This window comes from Sceloporus undulatus, chromosome 1, assembly GCF_019175285.1.
Source record: "Sceloporus undulatus isolate JIND9_A2432 ecotype Alabama chromosome 1, SceUnd_v1.1, whole genome shotgun sequence".
NCBI lineage: Eukaryota > Metazoa > Chordata > Lepidosauria > Squamata > Phrynosomatidae > Sceloporus > Sceloporus undulatus.
This window is the reverse complement of record NC_056522.1, coordinates 105,255,722-105,283,410: the sequence shown is the minus strand read 5'-3', so window position 1 is coordinate 105,283,410 and position 27,689 is coordinate 105,255,722. Positions and strand designations below refer to the sequence as shown.

The following is a 27,689-nucleotide window of genomic DNA, read 5'->3' as shown; positions in this document are numbered from 1 at the left end:
CAACCAGATAACACAGTGGGCCAAAAGACAAAGAAAAAGGCAGCATATGCACATGCACATTCAGAATCCATCTAGAGGAGGTCAGTACTGTATCATACTGTGATTTTGTTTCTGGGAATAGTGTTGCAACATCTATTAAAGTGTGGCTGCTTATTAAACTAGATAGTATGTGGACAGTGGACAGTGGTTACAGTGACTCATAATTAGGGCAGCTTTGCAAGAGATCCTTTTTCTTATATGTTTGAGTCTTCCTTCTTTTAACACCTTTAAAGTTGAAATAGAGCTGCAAATGTATTCTGTTGAGTAAATAACTAGATAGCCACACTGTAATCAGTGCTGTATAAATTTGTAGCCAAAATACAACCAGATAACACAGTGGGCCAAAAGACAAAGAAAAAGGCAGCATATGCACATGCACATTCAGAATCCATCTAGAGGAGGTCAGTACTGTATCATACTGTGATTTTGTTTCTGGGAATAGTGTTGCAACATCTATTAAAGTGTGGCTGCTTATTAAACTAGATAGTATGTGGACAGTGGACAGTGGTTACAGTGACTCATAATTAGGGCAGCTTTGCAAGAGATCCTTTTTCTTATATGTTTGAGTCTTCCTTCTTTTAACACCTTTAAAGTTGAAATAGAGCTGCAAATGTATTCTGTTGAGTAAATAACTAGATAGCCACACTGTAATCAGTGCTGTATAAATTTGTAGCCAAAATATGTGGTAGAAAATATAGTACTAACTATCCCCAATTCTGAGAACTTGCCCAATGTTCATCTTTGGCTTCAACAGGGACAAAATATACATCTGTATTCATCAGTTCAATCAGTGCAAGGATGTTTGTACTGACATCTAGCAGTTAACATTATTTCATTCTGTCTCTGTGTTCTTCCATGTTCAGTAATGAAGTTAGCGTTTACTAGACCATGTAAATTATCTCAAGAATATATAAACACAGTCTTCCATAATTTGATCTGATCTAGTGCATTAAACTCTTGACTGTCAAGGGCTTCCAGCAATTATTGTGTAGAAGCTTTCCCCATACTTGTCACCTGAAATCGTTCAAAGTGGAAATGCCAGGATTTTAACCCAGGCAAACCATGTGTTCTTTGCCACTTAGCTTATAGTTCCTCCTCTTCAGACATTCTGTAACTGTGCTTCAAATTTTTTGAGTCAGGGAGACAGAGGGAGACCTTGCAGATTTTCTGCTGTTGATATATATGCGAGATACAGACCACCCAAAAAGAGCGGTCTGCCCGAGCTTTGTTTTGCTGCGCGAGGGAGCCACAGCGGACAAACCGTGTGGCTCCCTTGCGCAGCAAAAAGGACCCGCAAAAAGTGGGTTCTTTTTGCAGCACCATAAGGATGTCACAGTGCGCCAATGGCGCACTCGTGACGTCCATATAATTCTGGGACGTACGGCCACTAAGCATCCGTCGCATCAAAAAGGCGGTACCCGTGTGTACAGGGTGCCGCCATTTTGATGCCCCATCACATGCTAGGGGTGAGGCCAATATGGGCGGTGCACCCTCGGCCAACCCCTAGCACGTGACAGGGGCACCGCAAAGGCCCATCTGAAGAGGGCCATAAATAGTGTTTGGAAATTATCCTCTTAATAACAAAGACCGGTATTGTTCATAATTTTTGCTTTGAATTAAGAGCTGTTCATTTTTGTTTTATGTATATTCTGTGGAGTAAAAAACAGTGTTTCCTGTGCATCATTATTGTTTTCTCTACTTCTAAAAGTCTTGCTGAAAAATTATTATTTTCTCTTTTTTTTCATCCCTTCCCCCACTCTTTTAAAAAAAACAATCTTGAGATTTTCTTTTGACACACACTTATGCTCTTTGGCTGTTCTACACCATAGTCCTCTAGAATACCCTTAGGTTTGACAGACTTGTAGCCCCAGATCAGTCTGCCTTTGGATGAGTCATCTGTCTTAAATTACCTGAGCAATAGACAGGTCACTGAGAAAACTTGAGAAAGTGGCGGCTGAAATACATCTGTGGGGAAAACATGAGGCAACAATACTTGTGTAAAAGGGACAGAGAGGGGAGAAAACTGGCCGTTTTATGACCTTCAAAATATATAACACCTTTCATATACAGTATTCTCCCTTCATTTCTCTTTTTTCAGTGTGCTAATTTGTTCCCTGTTTAGTTTGTTTAAGATATGACATGAAAATCTGAGAATTAACATATAATATAAAAAAGTTTTTTCTTCCACATAATTAAACATTAAATTGAGTGTTATTAATGATTGTAGATGTTCATGAATAAGTCTAAAACCTTTAGTCAAAAAGATTGACCCAAAAATCTGGAGTTGACTTATCCATGGGTCAAGGTAAGCGGTGTGTGTTAATTCTTATTGAAAAAGGAACTAACCCCTTGTGAAAGGCAAGAGTGTAATCTGTCCTGGAAGCACTGATGCACCTCTGCTCTCTGTCATCCATCCAGCCTTTAGTGTGAGCACAAACAAGTTATACCTGCTGGATTTTTGTAAGGTTTTTTGGCATTGTTTTCCTTTGCTTCATCCTTTAGATCCTTTAGATGCCCCTAAGTTTTGCTTTCAGTTTAACCACAAGTCATATCTAATTTCAGCCCCTAAACATGCCCTCGACTTATATGTGAGGTTGACTTGTAGTCAAGTATGGCCTGTTACAGACTGCCAAAATAAAGCTGCTTCGGGTCTCTTTGGAGGTATGCTGTTTAAATGATGCATGCATCCTAAGAATCCGAAAGCTGTACCAAAGCTGCACTCCAGTGCTTAGGAATGGAGTGTGGCTTTGGCGCAAGCTCCAGACTCTTAGGACCCATGCATCATTTAAATAGCATACTTCCAAAGAGACCCGAAGCAGCTTTATTTTGGCAGTCTGTAACAGGCCTATGTGCAGTAGTCAAATTTATGGGAGATCTAGTGCCAAACATTTGCAGGAAGGTGAAGCCTAGAACAGATAAGTGTAGGTTTTGAAGATGAGTCCATGTCTGTCCTCTCTGGGAAAGGGCTAGGCTGCAGGCTGAGTTGTCTTCTTTCTCTGCAGCTTGGTACTCAGGTGGAGTTTATGGCCTCTAGCTCCTCCAGGATTACAAGGATTTTATGCATTCAGATTGTGTCGGTTTTAGATGTGCTTATTATTGTAAGCTGTCTTAGAAGCCAAATGCTTAAATACATCAAGCTGAATGCTTGGATATATTTGACTGCTGTGATATACTCGACTATAAATCAACCTCATGTATAAGCCGAGGGCAAGTTTTGGGAATAAAATTATGGATTTTGATATGACCCATGGATAAGTCGAGGGTAAGACTTTGGGGCATCTAACAAAGGATGTAAAGGATGAATCAAAGGAAAACAATGCCAAAGATCTTTAAAAATTCCAGCAGGCATAACTGTTTGTGCTCATACTAAAAGCTGGATGGATGAGAAAATAGAGGGGGGTTCAGTGATTCCAAGGCAGATGACACTCTTGCTTTTCACCAGGAGATGGTTCATTTTTTTTAATGAGAGTTAAAGTACAGTACTTACCTTGACCCATGGATAAGTTGACTCAGTTTCTTTGGGTCAATTTTTTAAACTAAATTTCTAAACTTATATATGAGTATATACAATACATTCTGTGGTAGTTCTTCTCCACCACACTGTTTTGTGATCTCCGAGACAGATGTTGTCGAAGTGGCCTTTACTCTCAGATGTGCAGCAAGACTAGGGCCTTCTTTCATGTCTTTGCTATTCAGGAGGGCTTTTGGTATTTCCAGCTGGGAACTTGTGTTTTGATATCAATGTTCAGGTTGGATCTCTTTGGTGTTTCTGGTTTTTATAAAGTCTTTTTAAACAATCCTCCTGTCAAGTAAAAGTTTAAAAAGGAACAAACAGTAGAAATATTGTACAGTGAGCCCTTCCCTTACGTGCAGGATCTCTTCCGCCCCCCCCCCCCCCCCCGTGTAAGGGGAATTCTGCGTATGCTCGAACCCCATTAAAGATAATGGGGCTCGTGCAGCAAGGGGCATACGTGCCATTACCCCTTTTAGATGCAGCGAGGCTTCTTCTGGCAGGGACTTCCAGCGTATGCTGGAGTTTGCATAAGGCGCTCCTGCGTATAACGCAAGCGCACTGTATAGCTTTTCTGTGTCTACCCGCTGGAACTCCCTCCCAAAAGAGGCTTAGCTGGCCCCCTCCCTGCTTTCCTTTTGCCAGCATGCAAAGATGCTTTTGTTCAATCAGTCAGGCTTTTAATATTAATAATTGTAAGGGAGGCTTTTATACAGGGTGTGTGCTCTACTTGTGTTTTTAACTTTTGTATGTTTTATGTAATTTTGTGTGGTTTTGGCAAGCTGATTTTCATTGATTTTAATTTTTTCTATTGAAAAGTTTTAAAACTATTTTATCTGTGAGCCGCCTTGGATCCCATTCCAGGAGAAAGGTGGCATACTAAACAAACATCTTATTCACCTGGAAATAGAAAAGCAAGCAAGCAAGCCATATCTTTAACTCTGTTTTTACAACACAGATTTGAAAATATTTAAATTCTCTCTTCATCAGAGAAACTTACTAGCTTTCAAAAAGTCATGGTGGTTTTTGTTGTTGTTGTTTTCCTTTGTGTTAGTTAATCACGCCTGTTAATTTGCACACCATCACTTATAGACCACATTTTTGTGTAATACCTATAGCTTATTGAGTTTCCTGGATTCTGGTTTGTTTTGTTTCTTTGGGGAGGGTTTGTATGTCACTAGTACAACTATTTGGAATGTTATACTTTAGAATGAATAAACAAGTAAGGGAAAATCAGATTTAAATACAGATCTTTCAGGTCTGCTGACAGTTTCATATCACCATTTGGCATCCTCTGAAAAGTGCCAGGGGCACTTGGATACTATGCTGTTCACTTGCTTTCTGTCAGAGGCATAGAATGGCTATGAAAATTTTAAAATACTATTCAAATAATTATTAAATTGTTATTATTAAAATATTAAAAACATTAAAAGTAGCATGTAGAGCATCTGAACCATCCATTCACAGAGCAAAATTCATCAGTTCTGGCCTTTGGCGCCTGGCATCATCCACCGAATTTTAGGTGCTGTATGTTATATCAGGATTGGTGTCTGAAAGCAACAGGAAAGTATGAAATTGTCCTGTACATCCTGAATATTGATACAATATGTGTGAAATGAAACTAGTCAAACATAACTTAGTAAATATTGCTGTAGATAGTTTTATATCTATGTTACTCACAAGGATATTGTCTTATTCAATAAAATGTGTCAGCTTTTTCCCTCTGTGTAATAATCTGTCTGTAATTTTTTTATAATTTGTGTATACATTTGTATAATTTGTGTATAATAATCAAAATAATGCGATGATTACATTTGAAACAGTGGCATTTGGTTTTGCCTTGTGAGCTGTCTCACTAAGAGTGTATGAATATTCAATTGACTTTCAATGTTGGATTCCTTCTGTAATAGTTAATGTCCTTTACAGATGGTGTACTTCATCAAGAGTCTCCTTGAAGCTGGAGAGATCTGAAATGTTAATTCTAGTATTTCTTTTTCAATGACAGTAATTTACTTCTTCAAATAATTTCAAAAGATTATAAACCAAATATCCATCAAGTATGTGGCTAGGTAAATTAATGAATGTATTTACAGTCTTTACTTTCTTCATAGTAGGATCACCATTTTCTCCAAACATACACACACATACACACACAAAATTCCTTATTTGTTTTTTTAGGACCATATTGTGGAAACGTGCCTGTCCCAGAAGAAATCATCTTAGATTCCAATGAAGCAACTATTCACTTTGAGAGCAGGTCCCATGTGTCTGGAAGGGGCTTTCTGTTGTCCTTTGCTAGCAGTGATCATCCAGGTAAAATTGAATTCCAGGAATTGTTCCAGACTAGAGCAGGAGTTGGTCCGGATATTGGTCAGCAAAGTGCTGCATTTTAAAACAAATATGTAGAAAAATTAAAATTAAAAATGTTTCCCTTTCAATGAGGCCTGGTGCCAATGTATTAGTTAATGGTATGGCCCTGACAGGACTTGGAGCTTGAACCTTTCTCTTCTTGCTAGTCTCTTCCCACTACAACAGGGATGGGCATGCTTGAGGCCTGGAGACTGCATCACTCAATTTTTGGCTCACCTCTAGTTCTAGAAACAGGAATGTGAACAGTCCTTCTTAGGGATCATAATAGAATTAGATGGCTGTAATTTCCCAGTGCTTTGGATTCCTGATTCTGTGGAGTACAGATAATGTTTCGGTTCATATGCGATAATGAAAATGCAATCTCCATACTTGTAAGAATGGTGGATTTGTCCTAACTGGGTTCAGTGTGTATGCCTAAGTCACTTGCTTCATCCCATACAGCATAGTAAAAAATATAGCTCAGACTGAATGCAGAGTTTCGGAGAAGTGTTCCATGATATTCAGAAACTTTGCAGAGCATACACTAATGAGAAATTGATTTGAAAAATACAACAGAGATTAAATGATCTAACTGAACATAAAGGATTACTCAAAATATTGCTACAAAATGTATGGGATGTAACAAATTATGCATTAATTTAATTGAAACTGTGCCCTTATATTTGTGGAGACCAAGTTCACAAACGTTTACTTACTTTATGAAACTTTAGAAAAATGGGCAGTGGCATTTTTTAAAGGTGCATATTTGGCCCTAGCTTTTCCTGGCTGAAACAGCAAATGTTCCAAAGTGGCACCTGGCTTAGATATATGGTTTCAGTTGAAATACTAAGTGATAATAACCAAGACCTCTCTTCAAAGTTTTGACACACTTCCAAAGATAAAGCCTATCCTGGTAATTAATGCATATCGTGATGACTAAATCTGTTGCTTCAGATCTCAGCCTGTTGTTTCAGCCACCGTTCTAACTGTATACCAAAATATTCCAAAAATGACCATTAGAAATGTCTCTTCTGTACCTGCTTGGGAAGTGTAGGATGTAAATGATCCCCTGCTGAAATAAGTCCTCTGACACTAGATCATGACATAATTACTCTTATAGGAAGAAAATGTGAGCCTACAGTATCTTCAACAAATCTGGGAGCAAGGGAGTGGTATAAGAAAGGGAAACAGTAAAGAATACTGTGGCTATAGATTGATAGCTCTTGAAAAAAGTTTAAAAGTGCAACATTTTAGCTTTATTTGAGTAGCCACATTGTCTTTCGGTGTATGAATTACATTCCTAAAGAACTTTTGCTTTCAACAGATTTAATCACATGTTTGGACAGAGCAAACCACTATGAAGAAATGGAATATAGGTAAATATAGATTTAGGAGCCTGACATTTTAATTGTCATGTTGTGACTTGCAATTTACAGATATAATGCTGTAACCGGATAAGATACATGACCACTTGTGATACGCTTGAGACTCTGCTGCCAACCACAGGAATGTGTTTTCCTGGAGATTTTCGACGATATCTAATCAGTGATTATCTTCTTGATACACGTCTGTAAGAGACACCAAAGCCTTCCTTTAAAAACTTTGCATTCCAGAGTAATTAAGGAATGCTACTGCAGACCTCTATGCTATTTAAGGCTTGCATAGTAGCCAGTAATGCCTTGCTATACATGTATGTGCTTGCATTTGCATGTATATGTATGTGTGCATACACTGCACTTTACACCAGTTCCTATTTCTAACAGGATCTTTTCTCCTCTCCATGGCAGCAGGTACTGTCCGGCTGGTTGTAGAGAAATAGCAGGTGATATTTCTGGGAATATAGTGGAAGGCTACAGAGATGTAAGTATCTGAGATGGAGGGAAAAAGACCTAGAGGAAGGCAGGGGAAAGATAGCATTGTTTTCAGAACACATTTTAGCAATAGACATCTACAAACTAAAATATTTACACTGAGTTCAAGCATCAGTAAAGGAACCTGCTATGCGAATTGGAGGATAGTCCCTTGTTCAAAACTCAAGAACTTGAAATAAGTGTAAATGAACTAGTTAAGGTTATAAAAGCCAGATTGTGATTGATATGAATCATTGGACCATTACACATTTTTGCATTTTCTCTTGTTTAAATGTTCTAGAAAAAATTGGTCTAAATCATGAATAGTGAGCATATATACTAACTAAGGTCCAAAACACACTGCAGAAATAATCCAGTTTGAGACTGCTTTAACTACACTAGCTCAGTGCTAGGGAATCATGGGAATTCTAGTTTATTGTGGCACCAAAGCTCTCTGACAAAGAAGGCTAGATTTCTCACAAAACTACAGTTTCCAAACGGAAGTTCTCTACCAGCCAGCACCTCAGGAAGAACACTACCATCCCCACATCACTGTAGATAAATCTGTGCTTAAATCTGTCCAGCACTTCACCTACCTGGGAAGCATCATCTCCTCAGACACCAAGATTGAGAAAGAGATCGATCACAGATTAGCAAAGGCATATAGTCCATTCGGAAGGCTTCACAAAAGTCTGGAGTAACAAACACTTGAGGCGAAGGACAAAAATCAGTGTGTATAGAGCCATTGTACTGTCTATTCTCCTTTATGGGTCTGAAACATGGGTCACTTATCGCCAACACCTACGACTCCTTGAACGCTTTCATCAGCGCTGTTTACACACAATTCTAAATATACACTGGACTGACTATGTGACAAATGTTGCTGTCTTTGAGCAAGCAAGTATCACAAACATTGAGGCCATGCTATTGAGGACGCAGCTGCGCTGGGCAGGACACATTTCTAGGATGAAGGACCATCGCCTCCCAAAAATAGTATTCTACGGTGAACTCGCACGGGTCAGCATAAGAGGGGTGCTCCAAAGAAGAGATACAAGGACTCCCTGAAACAACATCTCGGGCTTGGCCAAATTGATCACCAACAATGGTCCAACCTGGCCTCGCATCGGGAGGCATGGAGACGCACTATCCACGATGCTGCAGCCTTTTTTAAAAGCTCACACATGATGAGTCTTGAAGAAAAACAACAGCGCAGAAAGAACCACAACCCGGAAACATCACCCAAGGAGACTTTCTGCTGTGCTTTCTGCAACCGGACTTGTTTATCTCGGATTGGCCTTTTTAGCCATCAACGTGCTTGTAGAAAGTGTGGGATGAGTCCTTCCTGAATCTTCATTCGCGAAGTAAAGCCAGAGAGACAGTTTCCAAAATTCCATAGAATTGAGCCAGGGCAATTAAAGCATTCTCAGACTGGATTATTTCTGCAGTGTATTTTGGACTTAAGTCAACTGTTTACTAAATGTCTTCATTTTACTAGCTTGGATCCAGTGGTAAATGGTTTAGTTCTTAGGTTGTCAGAATTCCTATTATTAAAAATTAGGATAGAGTAGTATGTATGAATTGTGTATGAATGTGTAGTGCATTAGTATGTATGTACTAGAGAGGCAGCATGGCATAGTGGTTTGAATGTTAGACTACAACTCTGGAGACCAGGGTTCGATTCCCAACTCAGCCAAGGAAACCCACTGGTGACCTTCTGTAAATCACATGCTCTCAACCTCAGGAGAAGGCAATGGCAAACCTCTGATCAAATCTGGTCAAGAAACCCCCATTATAGGTTTGCCTATAGTTAGAAATGACTTGAAGGCACACAACAACAGCAAAGTATGTATTCTACCACTGAGCAACTAAATAGTTATTCCTGTTTCTGGAGGAAAAGAAAATTGTGGCTATTTTGATCTGACCATAAGAAAAGGCAGTGATCAGCTGCCCCTTTTATAGTAATAGTTTTCTGGTGTATGTGTGTCTATGAGTTTCATGTGTATATTAGAACGCCTTGAAAGCCCTGCCATGGATACAAGTAGTTTGCGTAGGGTTCTTGGTTTTTTTAAGCACTTCTTCATGTTTGGTTTGTACAGCAGGCATAGCTAATCTGGTCTAGAAAAAAAGCTCCTCAGCCTTGTTATGCATACCATAGTTGAAACAGCTGCATCGAACTACAAGAGCATTATTCTTCTCTACCTATCAAATGGGAAAATGACACTTTGTTAATGATTTTCTGGACAAGCATAGGTGAAGGAGTATTCCTACTGTGTAAAATATTAACCTTAGAACATACTTGCTGAACAAGTTATCAAAACCCTTTCAGTCTCCAGTTAACCTAGATAATAAAGAGAGAATTGCTGCTTTTTCCTTTTAGACTTTAGAAAGATGTCAGGAAGATGTTTATATATTTGTTTTTGAGTTTGTTGAATGAGCTCCTTGAATATTAAAATCTTGCCTCCATTTTTATTTGATTGTTTCACCTCAGACATCTTTATTGTGCAAATCTGCTATACATGCTGGAGTAATTGCAGACGAACTGGGTGGCCAGATTAGTGTGGTTCTGATGAAAGGAACACGAAGATATCAAGGAATCTTGGCCAATGACATCCTTTCACAGGAGTAAGTACGGGCTACATTCAGGCAATAGTATCTCAGTTTTTTAACTGAAGATTATCTACCAGCATTTGCCCTGTGGCTAGAGCTCTTTCATTCTCCCCTTTGTGTGAACCAGTGATTAAATTAGGAAGCCTTTATTCTCCCAGGAAGCCATGATGGTGTTCAGACAATAAGATTTCAGTTTGATGAGCCAAGATATGCTTTGTGTACTGAAACGCAACTGCTTTACTTCTTCCTTTACACAAGCAAACACATGAGGAAGTCTGGGATAAACTATAACTTCCTGTTTTATCAGAACTGGGAAAATAAGATTAATAGCTTTTCAACAAGTTAGGTTTGTTCTGTTTTATGCTGTAGAAGCAAGTTTTAGGATCAAGTTGAAATAACCCAAATTTTGATTATTATTTCTTTTTCCTTCTTTCCAGTGGCTCTCTGTCAGATAAGCGGTTTATTTTCAGTTCAAATGGTAAGAAATATTCTTTAATTCATGTACTTGTGTACACATGCATGTGAAGTGATTAGGACTTGAGAGCCAAATACTGTTACTGCTCATAGGAAAATGCCACTGAATTTTATAGGATTGACTGCCAAGTGAGTGTGCCTAAGATCACACTGTTAAATTCCCCCCTTCGTGTGTAGGGGTATTCTTATACCCTGAGTAGTCTTTAGTTCTATTTTTCTTATTTACATAATTGATGGGTAAAACTGGTAGATCTGTTTTTAGAATAGATCCCAAGCTTGGTACCCCTAGAGATAAACAGCACCTCACTTTATCTGCTGAAGAACCACTGTGTATCAGCCAGACTGCAGAATCTCTCTGCATCATGAAGGTCCTTATGTCTGTTACAGGATGTGCCAAGGACAGTAGATAACCAAATGAATGAGACTCTATTTCCCACACTACATTCCAGTTAACATTCAGGACTAGCTGTGTTGACCATTTCACAGATAGATTTTTGTTTGTACATTCCAGTATTCATTCATAGGCTTATCTACTTGGCTGTAGACAACAGCTTTCTTGCTGTCTTTGTCCCACAATGACCATCATTAAAACTCTACTTTCCACCTCATGGCCATCCCCCTTAGGTTTTGAATGTGAATTGAAGTTTTCACACACAGATTACTTATATAGGTCTGTCTCTGGATTCTCCACTCCCAAACACCCATATGAGAAGTCTACAAAAGCTCATGCTACCAACTTCTTTCTTTCCATTAGTCCCAAAGGTGCTACAAGATCCCTTTGCATTACTGATTTTCCAGACTAACAAGGCTATATCTTTGACCTGAACACTGTATTTGATATTACCCAAAGGCTTCACTAAATGAGGCCTGGTACAAATGGGCGGGAAGCGCCATCCTGGCACCAATTCTAGGGTTTGGAAGCACACAGCCGACTGCACGCTCCCCAACTCTAATCCATACAGACGCTGCCTTCATGGCAGCCTCCCGTCCCCATGGGGGCCGCCATGATGATGCAAGCATGGCACAGAATCTGCACATCATGGCGCCGCTCTTGCGTCATCAATGCACAACAGTGTGCCAATGGTTCACTCATTGCATCAGCCGCACGCACCTAAAAGAACCTGTTTTTTCTGGGTTCTTTTTGGTGCAGAGGGACACCGTGTGGTTTGGCTGCTATGGCATCCCTGGGGAGCAAAAACGGGTGGCTCCAGCCTACCCTTTTGGGATGGTCTGTCGGGCCCCTAAATCTTGATGCAACCAGTGTTCATATACATTATTAGTCACTTAAAAAACTATTTCTGCTGTTTGTTTTGCAGTGAAAACTTATTTGCTTACATGTCTCCTCCATCATTTTTTTTCATGCAATAGTTATAGATCCTTCCAGGATGCCTTAATCTTGGGCAACATTTATGTCGGATACATGAGTTTTGCATGTGGGGCTTTATTTAAGATTAGGATCATGGGGTCAGTGGAGAAAGCAAATATTTATAGAAACTATTGATGCCAGTCTGCTGGATGGATGGCTGTCCTCATTGTTCTTCAGTAGAAATAGGCAATATAACTTGCAAATGTTGTTGGACTGAAACTCCTCTTAGCCCTATATTGATGTGAGATAATGGATTTTGGAAGGCTGTGAGTTATCTGTTATGCAGTGTTAGTTAATGCAGCATATATAAGGGTATAATGCAAACCCCTCTGAAGAAACTTACCAAGAAAATCCTATGATAGGTTTGCCTTAGGGTCACCATAAGTCAAAAATGACTTGGAAGAGACACACAATAACAACAAAAACAATACAAATAGACATTTATCTTTTTTTTTTTTAAACATCTTGGATTTTAAGGTTGCAATAAATCACTGAATCTAGATGGTGGAGAAACTTCAAAGAGTCACATCACTGCATCCTCATTTTGGGAGGAAACCAATGAAATTGGAGAGGTGATTCAGTGGTCTTCTGATAAGGCTTGGCTCAAAGTTCAAGGACCTTCCTGGGCAGCAAATCAGAGCAACTATCGCCAGTGGCTGGAAATTGACTTGGGGGAGAGAACAAGAATAACAGGTCTGTTGATTATCAAACAATATTATGTGTCTGTTCTTATCTCTTTGAATTTACTGTGTTTTTCATAAGCATCATTCCAATGTGAATCATGATCAGATGCAGTCTGCATACTATTTTTGTAAGATAGAAGAGTTTTGTGAGCTTAAATGCTGTGGAGGAAGGGTTGCATATCAGTGCAATACATGATTAAAAGCTTAATGTTTTATGGGAGATCCCTGGCACACCTCTCTGGTATCACTGCAATTATTATCCATAAAAACTGAGTTATTCCTTCACAAGCAAAGGCAACTTGAAATGCAAAACTATGCCTTTGGGCCAAATTCCTCCAGATTCACCACAGCAGTTTAAGACCATTGAGTTTACCCAGTAACACAATAGGGAATGATTTATGGTTGGATAAAATGCAGAAGGCTAGTTAGGGCTGGTTTGTGGTGTGCTCTTCTTATCAACTGCTATTAAGTCTTTACTGCTGAAATATAAGAAGGAATTTTCCAAACCCATGTCTTTTGTTGCCCTTTTGGAACCATGTAATTTGTTATAACTTACTATTTAAAGACTCTTGCAGTAGTAAATAGATACAGCTGAATCTGTTACAGTTGTTGGACTGTTAATGATACTTTGGCGGGTTACATACCGCCATTTGGGACGTCCTCAGGACGTCCCAGTTTTAAAAAAGGGGGCGTCTCTTCTAGATGCCCCTACTCCTGTTACGGACTCTGTCTGTAACAAATGGCGGCGGCCGTTCCACACGGCCGCTGCCATCTGGACATAACGGACGCTCTGCGTCCGCACGTCACGCCCCGGAAATGACGCTGCGAGTGCGTGAGTAGTGCCTCGCAGCGTCTCTTCCGGGGAGCAAGAAGGAGCGCGATTTTCGCGCTCCTTCTTGGCAGCGTCCGGGAACCTCACCGTTTGGCTGCTGCGGTTCCCGGACGCTGCATCCGGCGGCGCAAGAGAGACAGCCCCTTCTGGGCCATCTGTAACGCGCCATTGGTTCTTTATTCCTGTATCATACATTTTAATGTTATCAGGAACACTTTGGATTTCTTTTGCTTTGTCTCACATGTTATACTGGAAGACTGGCTGTACTTTCAAGAAATATGCTAAGACAGAGGAAGAGGAGGAGGAGGAGGATAATATAATGCATGACAATAGGCTAGAGTAAGAAAGAGGGCACAGTTAATCCTGTTAAAGGCTCACTGGATACTCCCAAAGATCTTCAAATAGTGACTTTGCCACCACTTACACAAGCAGGAAATCAACACAAATAAAATTACTTGTGTACATATAAACTGTTGTACATTCTGTCTTTTCTCTCCCCCCTTTCTCTCAAACACACTCACACACATATTTGAAACTCTTAGACAGTTAACAGGAGGTGCACTTTTCATTAAGACCATACTCACACCTTACTTATCACTGACTCACTATGCATGTGGCAGTGGAGGTCAAAGTGGAATAGAGTGCAGATAACTGAGTATGGCCTAGCCATCCTATTTCATCTTGTCCCGTGCTTCTAAAATTGCACTTCTTTTTTACTGATTTTCTTAGTTATTTATAAATATAACATGCTTCAGCTGGAAGATTTAAAAACAGTGTAGTACATTAAGAAAACATTTAGCATACATAATCTTTCCAGGTTTTTCAGTTATGTATGTGAAAAGTGATTTGTTTATTTATTTATATCTCTCCTTTCTCTGGTATAGGTACTCAAGACAGCTAACAAAATTTAAAGCAGTTCAAGTTAAAAACAATACAAAGCATATATAAAAAGCAAATACAACGTTTAAAAAACACTTTAAAACAATTTTTAAAAGTTTAAAATATTACACATTAAAATTTAAAATATACTAAAAGCTCTGTATGAAACTCTGTACAAACCTTATACAGCATTTAAAGCCCAACCCTTGTCATTTTGAGATAATCTGGCAGCATAAGAATGTTTTTATCTGCCGCTGAAAGAAGAGCAGGGATGGGCCCAACTTGGCCTCTCTAGGGAAGGAGTTCCAGAGTCAGGGAGCAGCCACTGAGAAGGCCCTCTCTCTTGTTCCTGAGAAGGTGGTGGGACAGAGAGAAGGGCCTGTCCTGATTATCTCAGTGTTCTAGTGGGTTTGTAAAGGGAGATATGGTATAGGGGTTTATAGGTCAAAACCAGCACTTTGAATTGTGCCCCAAAATGGACCAGCAGCCAGTGGAGCTGTCACAACAAGGGAGTTGTGTGCTCCCTATAGCCAGCACAACCTGGTTGCAGCTCTTTGGACCAACTGATGTTTCTGAGTACAGTACTTTTCAAAGGCAGCCCCATGTAGAGGAATTATAGTAATCCAAATGGGATGTAACCAAGGCATGAACCACCGTGGCCAGATCTGACTTCTCCAGGAATGAGTGCACAGTATAAATGTAAAAGTATAAGTGTGAAAGGCGGTCTCTCTAAAAATCTGTCAAAGGCAGAAAGCTGCTGTAGACTGTTGTTTCCTGGAGCATGTCCCCTATATGTGTGGAAACCAGCATCTCCACACCATGTTTGACAAAAGTCCAAAAATAGGTCATTCACACTTAAATCCACTGAACTAAACTTGTGTTAGGTTGTATCTCCATGGCAAAGATGATAAAACAGATTGGCCAGCCATAATGGGAATTATCCCATACTTTGTAGATATTTCCATTTTCGATGCTAGGTTGATATTGTTACACAGCTATAATAAAAGCTACAACATTTCTGGTCTGTTTCATAGGCACAATTCAAACTGCTAGTTATGACCTATTAAGCCCTTTACAACTCAGGCGCAGGCTATCTGAAGTAATGTATCTTCTCTAGGCCCAGCTGTCTTTACAGTCGTGTCTAGTGAGAACACGGGAAAGAACCTTCTCTGTGGCTGATCCCAAGCTTTGGAACTCCCCTCCCTGGGGAAGCTAGGGTGGCTTCCTCCTTACTGTCCTTCTATTGCAAAATAAAGGCTTTTCTGGTCTGACATACTGTACTTTTATGAATTGATTGCAAGACTTTTAATTGTGTGCTGTTTTATTGACTTTGGTCTTTCCAAATAGATTAGTTTTAGATCTATGGATTGTTTACTTTCTATTTTAACAATTTGTACATTTTTTTCTTATGCCATTCTATGTGCTTTTATCTGTATCTGTTTGTGAATGCCACCTTGAGTTCCAGTTTTCCAAAAAAGATGGAATATAAATGTAAACCCCCAAAGTTTAGCCTCAGAGTTCATATCTGATTTAAATACAGTCAGCCCTCTGTATCCACAGATTTTTTTATCCATGGACATCCACAGCTTGAAAATATTGGGGTGGAGGGGGGAATACATTCCAAAAAGCAAACCTTGAATTTGCAATTTTATATAAGGAACACCCTTTTACTGTTCTCCCCTGTTGTACAATGGTTTCATTCAGCTAGTCTGTTTTTTCTGGGGGGTTGTATGCTGCTGTGTTTTTAGAGTGTTTTAAACGTAATTGAGCTGTTTTTATGATGTTTATATTGTATGTTTTGTATTTTGTTTTGTATATCTTTTGCCTTGTTGTAACCCGCTTTGATCTACCCTGAAAAAGCGGGCTATAAATAAAAATTATTATTATTATTATTATTATTATTATTATTATTATTATTATTCTGTTCTATTCAATGGGACTTGAGCATCTACAGATTTTGGTATCCATGGGAGGGGGGGGTGTCCTGGAATCAAACCCCAGTGGATATTAAGGGCCCACTAATCTGTTCATCAGCCCTGTAAATTATGCTATATTTGGTAGACATATTTGCAAAACTAACTGTAGTAATCAAGCTTGCATATGTACTGGCTCCCATTTGCACATATGGCAGATGGAGCATCACAGGTTCAGAGTTGTTTTTCACTGTTGTTGTTTGCAATTGGAGAGTTCCAACATGTGGTGGAAGTCATAATGTAGTATGAAGCTAAAGGTTTTAAAAAGTGTTGTCTTTTCATTTTGATCCAAATATGAATTAGTAGTTTCTATTTCAAGGAATTTTCTTTTTTCATAGATAGATAAACAACCCATCTTCTTTTTCCTTTTCCTTTTCTTACAAGGAATTAGAACTACGGGATCCACTATGCTGAGTTTTAACTATTATGTTAAGACATTTATTGTGAACTATAAAAATAACAACTCAAAATGGAGGGCTTACAAAGGAATCCTAAGCAACGAAGAAAAGGTAAATTGGTGGAAGGTGGAAGGCAAAGGGTCAAAGATACAAGGTTGTTGGATATTTTGTTCTTCCTGCCAGCACTTCATTGTCAGTTGCCATCTGTCCTTTCCTTTCTATGGTAAGGGTTGCAGTCCACTTTATCACCATCCCATTGTTTAAATCCCATTGACTCCTCCAGGGCTTCAGTAGCCTAATAATGCACAGGATTGCAGTATAGTTTTGGCCTAGTCATGGGTCATTTGTCTTACCACATCACATTCAGAAGGGTTTGTACTGTGATGAACATGGTGCAGAAACATTTATAATGATAGAATCATAGAGTTGGAAGAGACCTCAAGGGCCATCCAGTCCAACCCCCTGCCATGCAGGAAATCACAATCACAGCATCCCTGACAGATGGCCATCTAGCCTCTGTTTAAAGACCTCTAAGGAAGGAGACTCTACTACACTCCGAGGGAGTTTGTTCCACTATCAAACAGCCCTTACTGTCAGGAAGTTCCTCCTAATGTTGAGGAGGGGGACTTGCAGTATCCCTAAGAAGAGATTGTTTAAGCTAGAATAAACTCTGAAAAATACAGTACATGAAGCAGGGACAGTGGTTCTTAAAGCACAGTTTGCTCAAGTGCCCTTTATACCATATTCTCCACAGAAGCAGAAAGCATTTTAACAGTCCCCCACATGCTGACACAAATGGACGCAAATAGCTGGAGGCCTGAGTGAAATTCTTTTTATGAAACTGGGGGCATTAACCAGAAGAGATGATTTTCAGGGAGACAAGCTGCATTAGTCACACACTACAGGATGGGGAAAACTAGACCGCACTATTTAGGAGGTGCAGAATGAGTTGAGTTGCACAGTTAATTGCAAATTTTCCTAACTGCTCAGCTAGCCACAAAACTTCTATCTAGTGTCACTGTGTTAAGTCTTCTGGGTTGGCTTGAGTGAAAGGGGTTTAAAAAGCTAATGTTAGAGACAGCCTTCATTGTCCTTCCCCTCTGAATTCCATCCATTTGTTTTGTGGAAGGGAGGGCTCACAACCTCCAATCTATCCCATTCCTCTGGTTCCAAACTTGTTGCCCTATATAGTATTGATTATTCATTAGTATGTTTGTGTGGGGGTATTCATGTGCTTTCAATATATGTGTGATCTAAATACATGGTTCATGTTTATTTCAAACTATAGGTATTCAAAGCCAATTCAAACCATGGTGATATAGTACGGAATAATTTCATTCCCCCCATAGTAGCTCGATATATAAGGATTATTCCACAGAGCTGGCACAAAAGAATAGCTTTGAAGGTGGAACTTCTTGGTTGCTATATTGTTCAAGGTAAGCAGTGTTAATCTTTAGAAATATTTGATAAGCAATAGGATGTGAATGTCACACAAATCTGTTAAAAATTCACCTAATTTCATTTTCTGTCTTCAGTGAACAGCTCTATTATTCATCCACTCTGGCAGAGACCAAGTCAAAGTACAGGTGTTTCAGTCAGAAAAGAAGATAGAACAATCACAGAACCCTTACCTTCAGGAGAAAACAGCCTAGGTACTTAACATACATTCTAGCTTTTATTTTTCACATAGGAAATGAAGGAGTTGAGTCACAGTACATTTTTTTTTACTGAGAAGAACAAAAGCACTGGAGAGCATGGAAAAATGATGGTGTTATATGAAGTTTAAACAACTCCCTTCTCCATAGATTTAATGAAAACCATGGGGGATAAATTTTCATCCAAAGGGGTAAAATGTGTGCGTGTCAGCATGCTTGTGTGCACAAATTATTCCCAATGGAATGAAGGTCAAAGAAAAAAAATATCTAGTACACTTGATACATTGATGCATGAATTTAAGGTGTATCCATTCCCATTTTGGTTGCAGCACTAAAAGCTCTTACAAGGAAGTAAGCTGCATTTGAACATCACTTTGGAGTAAATAGGCTCAGAATTTCATCGCCAAAGAAGAAGAATAGGAACAGGACAGAATACTGTTCTCCTGTTGCCATATCTTTTGACTACTGTTAATATGTTATTTAAAATAAAAGGCAAGCTTTTTAAAATTTAAGAAATCTTAAAGTTTTTATTCTCTACAGCTATCATACAAAGGCAAAAATAACTACAAATCGAACATTAAATATTAAGATAAATATATCATGTTGTTTAGAACCACATGCAGCCCCATTCTATATACCCTTAATGAGCAGCAAGACCCATTCAACTTTAATGGCTCTTACTTCTCAGTAGTCATCTCATCCACAGGGTTGTCATGGGATGACTAGAAAGCAGTTAACAATAACAACAACTTTTCAATAGACTTTTCATTGTGGTGGGGTTCCTTTTTAAAAAGTAATAAACACATTCATACTTAAAAACTAATTGTTTTAAGAATATGCTGTTTCCTGTTTGTTATTGCTTGCCTTCAAGTCCTTTCCAACTTGAAAGTGAACTTATCATGGAGTTTTCTTGGTGAGATTTGTTCAGAGGGAGTTTGCCATTTCCTACTAATTCTGAGAGAGTGTGACTTGGCCAAAGTCAACCAATGGGCTTCCATGACCAAGTGGGGATTCAAACCCTGGTCTCCAGTTGCAGCTCAGCTCTCAATTTTTTCAAATTGGTTTTTGGCTTATGGTGCATGGATTTTATTTTCTTTCAGGGATGAAGTTGACTGCTATACTTGTTCCAGTCTCGGTGGTGCTTTTTCTGTTCCTTATATGTGGACTTTGTACCTTTGCTGCCCTGCGAAAGTAAGTGACTCACATTTTTTTTCACTTTTTCAGGCTGAAAAGTATAATATTTCTCCTGTGAAGCCTCTTGGTTGTTTTAGTTCAAAGGACAATTATCAGATTTAACAGCAGAAGAAGGCCACTACTTGCCTGAGGGTTTATGCAGCAATCAGAGTAGGATTTCCAGTTCTCATTTGAATTATTGTTGTTGTACAGCAGGAAGGAGCAAAGACATAACACAGCACAAAGCCCTACTGATCTATTAATAAATGTTCAATTATTTGCATGGAGAATTAACTCAGAATGTGGAGCTGTCACCCTGTTTGTGCAAACAGGGATCGGAAATAAACATAATAATAATTTTGACATTCTGTATTGCAATTATAGATGCATAGCCTACAGTTTCGCATCCATAACTGCTGCATATTCACTATCCCTGTGGAGTCACTATTGTTGCACTCTTGCCACAATCATAAATGCCCTCCCAAACCTACTTTACCAGCCACTTCAGGTGAAGGAGTTCCATTTTGCTGGTGATCAGGGTGCAGGTAAATGATATAAAATGGACCCCCTTCTCTTGGTGCAACTGATGCCTGGTAAAATAGGTTTGAGGGAGTCTGACCAGGGGACATTAAAGTAGAAAATGTAAAATATAGGCTAATATTAATAATAATAGGACTTGTTGCTTAGTTCTTGAATAAGACATAAGTAAACAGGGAATGAGAAATGTTGAGTCAGGTATGATTTCTCTTCCTTCTGTTTATAACCAAGTGTTATTATTGTAAAAAAAAAAAAAACATATTTGTGATTGGCAGCAGAGAGAAGAGGTGATCTCAAATACCTCCTGCAATACAGGGTTTTAAAAACATTTTTGTTTTAAAGCTGCTGGGGAAGGAGGTTTTCAGAAGATAAAGATCACAAAAATAATTATTTGATATCTTCCTAATAATTATTTGATACCTTCCTTCCTCTCTTGAGTTGTGCTCTCAGTGAAGGAGACAAAGTGATTTCCTTTGTGAATTACACTAAGTCCATCAGAGCACAAAGGAGAACAAGAAGGCGTACTTTGTATGCAGCCTTTCATTATTCCATCCATGTAAAGCCCAAGTTAAACTTCACAGAATAGATCCCATCTATCAACAGGAATAATTAATTATTATTTAAAGGCTGCATTCTTTTTAGGGCCGAAACAGACAGCCCTGAAGGAGTGGTGTCACTCCACTCCTTTTATCGCCAGGTTGGGACCACGGCAACCACACACCATGCCTCCAACCTGGCATTTTCCTAGCTCAAAAAGAAGCAGCAAAAAACCTCTCCTTTTTAAGCCAGGAAAAAGCTGGCTTTGCTCCAGTGGCAGCAGTAGCTTTTTGGCATTTCTGTGGTGTGGTGCATGTAAATGCTGTGCCACCAAAACTCTGTGAAGCTGGCGCACATGCAGTAAGCTGTGCAACTTCCTGGTGGTGTGGGGGGTATGTGCTGTCTGAAAGCCACACTAACAGAAAGCCGGTGTTTACTGCCCATCTGTTTTGGCCCAGAGTTTAGTTTACATGAGCACTTCATGATCATACAGTGGCATTTGTTACCTGTGTGGACTAAAAAATTACAGTTGGTCCTCCGTTTTCATGGGGAATCTGTTCCAGATTTCCCCCCCCCCCCCGCCATGAAAACAGAGGCTCGCACATATTCAAGCCCCATAGGCTTGAATGGGGCATGCCACCGGGCGCACGCACCATTGAAAATAGCGGAGGTCGCCCCTCTGCAGATATTCAAGGTCGCAGATCTCAGATCCGTGAGTTAGGAGGGGCGACTGTTTATCCTTTACTTAGTACTAGCATAAGCAAAAGCAATCCTTAGTATTTGACTGAAGGGTTAAAAGACTGGTTTAAACTCCACATTAAAGGAATGGTTCCTTGGTCTCTTGGTTTGGTTTTTTGGTCAGTGATTTTATTTTTATTCAATGTTATAAACAAAATAAATAAGCAATCCATTTAAAGTTTTCCCTAAGCAATAAAGAAATAAAGTCCACCATAATTGTGGAAATAAAACTGGACTTTACAGCTGACTACTAGAGGAAAAATGATTGCCTAGTAAATTGGCCACACTTTTTGGGCTCTGTGTGTGCTCATGGAGAAGGTGCATGCTTGAAAAGCTGACAGATTGCGTGGGGGATGGCAGCTGGAATTCACAGAAACAGTCCTGGTGAACATCTAAACTGACTTTAGAGAAATGTTCTAAAATCTTTTTCTTCATTATAGGAAAGGAAAGAAAGGTATTGCATATGGTTCATGTGGCACTGAGAAACCAGGTTAGTAATAACAATTTTGATTTTTTTTTCTCATGTTAAGAATAAGAGGGAGAAATAATGGCCTAAATCCCATCAGTAATCTCAGCTAGAGTAGATCTATTGAACCAGTTGCTGAATGAATGGAATGTCAACAGTTGATTCAGAAGGTTTGCTCTATTTGGGACTTCCAGCACCATTCCAGCTAGTTCCCTATTAAGTATCACTAATATGTTTTGGATGCAGTTGAAGTAACTTCCCTCAAGATGCTTACTCCCAAATGTCGAGCTGCTACATAAAAAGCCTTAATATCTGGGTACAACTGGAACATGTATAGATAAAGTGCCAAATTTCCACCTCTCTGACCCTTGAATCATTGACTGAATATCCAGTGACTAAGTGCCCAAACAGACAGGCCAAAATAAAGCTGATTCGGGTCACTTTGGAGGTATGGTGTTTAAATGACACATGCATCTTAAGAGGCCAGAAGCTGCACCAAAGCTACGCTCCAGTCCTTAGGACTGGAAAGTGGCTTTGGCGTGGCTTCTGGACTCTTAAGACACATGCATCATTTAAGCAGCATACCTTTTTGGTTACTCCCAAGTAAAGCGGATCTATTGAATCAGCTGTGGAATGGTGAATCAACATAAAGGTTTTTTGGTATGGGCTGCAATTTAAACTGGACATGTTTTTGAGATATAACACTGCTGAGTTTTGAACTTTTATCTTTCTGTTCTAGGTTTCTGGAAACAAATCAAACATCCCTTTGTCAGACATGCATCTACTGAGTTCACCATCAGTTATAATAATGAAAAGGAAGTGCCACAAAAGTTAGATTTGGTCACAAGAGACATGGCAGGTACACTATTCTCCTTTGAAAACAGATGGTATATCGCGATACTGGTTGGATTTACATAGAATAATAACAATGAAATTTAAAATCCAGTTATCATTCCTGCTGGAAATTTACTTACTGGGTATGATTAGCAATGAACTAGAAAACCAGTATGGAAAGCTATTGTTTTATTCATTTACCTGAGCAATTGTGTACGCCAAGAAATGGAAATCCAAATATGCTCCATCTATGAATAAATGGTTAATTAAGATGTACGAAATTGCAGAAATGGATAGAGTAACATGTTGGTTGAAGGACAAAAATGAAGAAACTATTTAAAAAGATTGGCAATTACTTTATGCTTTATTAAAGAAAAAATGGTCGAATGCTATGATATTATAAGGATATAAGATGCTATGTCGGAAAGATAAAATTGTTACAGATAAAGCAAGATGTTTTAGAAGGTAGAAATGGAAGATAAAAAGAAACTAAATTTTTTTGATTTAAATTAACAAAGTCAAAAGCCAAGAACAACAAGGTGTTACTTGAAGGAATTGTAACATAGGGTTGGAGAAAGAATATGAGAAAAGAGTAAAGTAGAAAGTGAAAGGAAAATATTAAGAATTTATGTGAAGAAATGTATTTGAAAACGATGTAAGATAGAGCAAAAACGAAAATAACAAAACAAGGAAGGAAACCAGGCAGTAGGATGTACATTTGATGTTATATGTAATTTTAAATAGATTGTAAGTGAGGTGTAAGTGATATGTTTGTTTATTTGTTATTTATGTTGTCATGGTTATGTAATGTGATGTGATTGTATTGTGTTGTAAGTAGAAAATAATAAAAAAGAATAATAAAAAAGAAAACAGATGGTATATAGCAGTGGTTCCCAACCTGTGGGTCAGCACCCCTTTGGGGGTCAAATGACCCTTTCACATGGGTCACTTAAGACCATTGGAAAACACATATTTGCATGTAGTAATGAAAATAATGTTATGGTTGGAGGTCATCACAACATGAGAAACTGTAATAAAGGGTCGTGGCATTAGGAAGGTTGGGAACCACTGGGATATAGGATATAGGGGTGCCAGGAATAGGCTTAATCTCCACCCATAACTCCTGAAGATGAATATAGTTCACTGTGATTGGGATATAGAAATTTATCTGCTCAGAAATATTTTGTCTATCCTAAATAAACTGCAAGTATGTAAGGGAAGAACTTGACTTCCTGTTGTTTTATAGAATTTGGTCTCCTGTTTCCTTGATTAGGTTCTTGTTTAATTACTATGGCTGGAATTCATGATTGCAGTTTTGAAAGTGTCCAACTTGCATTCACTACATTAAGTGGCTGTGAATTCCACAATTTCACTGTGTGTGGTGTGAAAGAGTACTTCATTTTATTTGAAGATGACCTTAACCTGTCTAAGAAATGTCATGAATAATCTAGATCAATTACTGTGTACAAATGGCACATTAAAACTTGTTTTTGTCAGATGGATGTGACGGGTGAATCTGTATTGTGGCAGGGGGTAAACCAAAATTAGCTAAACTAAATAGTCTATTTTATTCTATGATTGGCCCTGTATAGATGGGCCCTTTGCAGCTCATCCACAACGTGCTAGGGTTGCCTTGGGGTGGTGCATGCACACGCCCTGCAACCCTAGCACGTCGTCAGCGCACTGCAGTTGCGCAGCACCATACAAACAGCACGTGCAATGATTACATTGCAGCGCCACAAAAGGAGCCGCTTTTTACAGCTCCTTCTTTGCTGCGCAGCACCATATGTAATAATAATTTGTTTTATTTATATACCGCTATTCTAAAAATCATAGCGGTGAACAGCAAGTAAGCCAATTAGCAAGTAAGCTAATTTGCCCCCAACAGTCTGGGTACTCATTTTAGCGACCTCGGAAGGATGCAAGCCTGAGTCGAGCTTGGGCCCTTTTTCTGGTCTTGAACTCGCAACCTTGTGGTTTTGAGTGAATGTCTGCAGTACTGGCATTTAACCACTGCGCCACCAGGGCGCAGTGTAGGCGGCGGCGCTCCTGTGCAGCAAAGAGAGGCGCCAAGGAGGCACCTCTTTTTGGCGGTCTGCACCCCACCTTAGTTTCCACAAGGGAAATAATACAGCAGAATGCAGAAAATGCATCATGCTGCCCAGTGATCGATGTGATAAGTTAAGGTTGATACCCAGTCTCACCTGCATTTCAGAGGTGCTTTTCCATTTCCTTCTAGATTATCAGCAGCCTCTTATGATTGGAACTGGGATGGTAACTCGAAAAGGATCAACTTTCAGACCGATGGATACAGAGGATGAGAAGAAAGGTAGCTCAGAAACTGGGAACCATTACCTCTGTCCACAGACCAGTCGCCATGATTATGCACTGCCTCTGACCAGTCAGGAGCCTGAATATGCCACTCCTATTGTAGAGCGACATATAGGAAGAGAAAATGCTGTTCCTTCAGAGAGCTGCTACAACATTCCCACTGTTTCTTCTGCTCATAAATACTCAATTTCTGCAGACAATTTCACTGCCTTACGCAAAACTGATGCTGAGACCGGAGACTATCAAACACCACAAAGTCAAAAGGAGTATGATAAGCCAAAAAATAATATTTTGCCCATGGTGGACTATACTACTGGCTATCAGAAGCCCCAGACTGGTTTAGGAATAAGGGAGAGCTACTCAACACCTAGACACTACCTAAAACCAATAAATCAGACTGCAGTAACAGCTCTCCTGTAATGAAGAGACAAAAGAGAAACTTGGCTGCCCTAATGGTCCAGGTACTGGAAAGGACTTAAATCAGAACTATGTTTGCTTTTGTACAAGGACTATCTGGTGGATAAAAGAAAGTTTTTAAGAAAAGTAAAAGTTTATCACTCAGCCTTCACAGTGAAGTCTGCAAGAAATCAGTTCTCTGCAGATATTGGTGCTCTAATGCTGTGCAATGTGTACATATGTTTTTAATTTAAGAAAAATAACTTAAACAACTCCTTCAATTTGTTTTGTTTTGTGTGTCTGCATGTGGAGGAGGTGTGTCTGGGGAGGGGAGATGTCCTCTATTCAGGGAATGCATATTACACCAAACAGTGTCTTTTCCCCATGTTTCAGTCTAAGGAATGCCTTTCTTGGAAGTTCTTTCAGTTCAGTAAACAAAGCTACAAGTAGAACTAAAAACAAAAATAATGAATTCTGTATCCACACAGCACAGATCTAGAGTTAACAAATACTGAATTGTGTCTGAATTTATATAAATTGAACAGTAGATTTTCTTTTCATCTTTGCCTAATTTATTACTGCCTGTTAGCCATGAAATTGATATGGAATTGAGGCCAACTACTAACTGTATTCATTCACCACTTCTGAGATTTCAACAGACACTGTTAATACTCTCTCAAATGTATCTTTGCAGCCCTAAAGACTGTAAACTTGCTGGGTTTTTGTTTTGGGTTTTTTTTGCGGGGGGGGGTGGATGAAAGAGGAAATTATCAGGAAGCTAGATTGTGCACCAACTACAATGGCCTTTTCCCTTCCTGTGCACATGAATGCATGTGTGCATAGGTATACACAATCTTGTCCATACAGTGGACTTCTGAGTAAATGAATTTAGTCTATTATTTGTCCTTGTTGAGGTGTAAGCTCTCTCTGCCTCTGTCTGTGAAACATCCAGCTGGGTCCCCATAGCCCAATTCATGATGTCATCCACAGAGATCTGAGCTCCTCCGAAGGTCTCAAAAGATTATGTACAAGGTGTCGGTCATTACCTTTAAAGCCCTCCATGGCTTGGGCCCAACCTACTTAAGGGATCACCTCCTTCCGTACAATCCGCCCCGTACCCTCAGATCCTCTGGGAGGAATTTGTTGCAGTCCACAAAGACCAGATTGAGTGCGACCTCCCCAAGGACTTTTTCCGCAATCGCTCCCACTTTATGGAATGGCCTGCCGGACGAGATCCATCAAACTGCCAACTTGGAGAGCTTCAAGAAAGCTATCAAGACAGATCTCTTCCGGCAGGCCTTCCTGGAATAGATCCCGGCCATGTAACGCTCCCCCACAGACATATACAAATTAAGACTCTGCCCACCATTATTTTATTATTGTAGTATTGTTTTTAGATTTTTATCTGTAATTTTAATGGATGGAATTGTTTAATCCTTTTTTAAGGGGGGGGACTGTATATATTGTATTTTTTTAAAGGTTGTACACCGCTTTGATTGTGGAAACAAAAAGCGGGATATAAATTAAAGTTTTATTATTTATTATTTTATCATGTAATTGTTGTGCATCTGACTATAGGGACATAGCTAGATGCTTTTACAATCCCCTCCCCTGTTATTCACCAGCCACTGAATAGCCTTGCTGGGTTTCTGTCACAACAGAATGGTGTGTCCTGGGGCTTTGGTCATTATAGAGGAAGAATACTAACCTCTACAGTGACACATCCAAAAAGAGCTATACACAGCTGTACGGTGGACTTACACTTGCATAGTCACTGACAGCATAGTCACTAACAGGATGCCAAACATTAGGATATGAAAGAAAGTAAATTGAATGATCAAACCAACTTTTGCAAAGTAATTAACTCTCCATACTTAATTCTCTTGAGACTTGGTTAATATATACACATTCAAATTATTACAAACCTGGAAAGTTAAACATTGAAAAGGCAGGGTTTCCAAATGAAGAACAGCACATGGCCTAAGGCTGCAGTTACTTATTAAGGAGCAAGTTGAATCATTGTAAGCTTTACATCTAAGTATGACTGTGTTGTAAATATGG

At 39.3% G+C, this 27,689-nt stretch overlaps 1 protein-coding gene across 2 annotated transcripts in view; it reads left to right on the top strand.

Moving 5' to 3' along the window:
• DCBLD1 (discoidin, CUB and LCCL domain containing 1) overlaps window positions 1–26,888 on the top strand; it is a 45,439-nt gene extending 18,551 nt beyond the window's left edge. The window contains exons 3-15 of one of the 2 annotated variants that reach the window (XM_042446980.1): window positions 5,729–5,863; window positions 7,224–7,275; window positions 7,690–7,759; window positions 10,238–10,371; window positions 10,794–10,834; window positions 12,674–12,889; window positions 16,948–17,072; window positions 18,250–18,397; window positions 18,497–18,613; window positions 19,717–19,807; window positions 22,042–22,091; window positions 22,807–22,926; window positions 25,141–26,888. In XM_042446980.1, the coding sequence (XP_042302914.1) occupies window positions 5,729–5,863; window positions 7,224–7,275; window positions 7,690–7,759; window positions 10,238–10,371; window positions 10,794–10,834; window positions 12,674–12,889; window positions 16,948–17,072; window positions 18,250–18,397; window positions 18,497–18,613; window positions 19,717–19,807; window positions 22,042–22,091; window positions 22,807–22,926; window positions 25,141–25,652 (1,811 nt within the window). In that variant the 3' untranslated portion in view covers window positions 25,653–26,888. Of the gene's footprint in view, window positions 1–5,728; window positions 5,864–7,223; window positions 7,276–7,686; window positions 7,760–10,237; window positions 10,372–10,793; window positions 10,835–12,673; window positions 12,890–16,947; window positions 17,073–18,249; window positions 18,398–18,496; window positions 18,614–19,716; window positions 19,808–22,041; window positions 22,092–22,806; window positions 22,927–25,140 lie in introns of both variants that reach the window. The other variant, XM_042446979.1, reaches the window with a different exon arrangement.
• The last annotated feature ends 801 nt before the right edge of the window (window positions 26,889–27,689 follow it).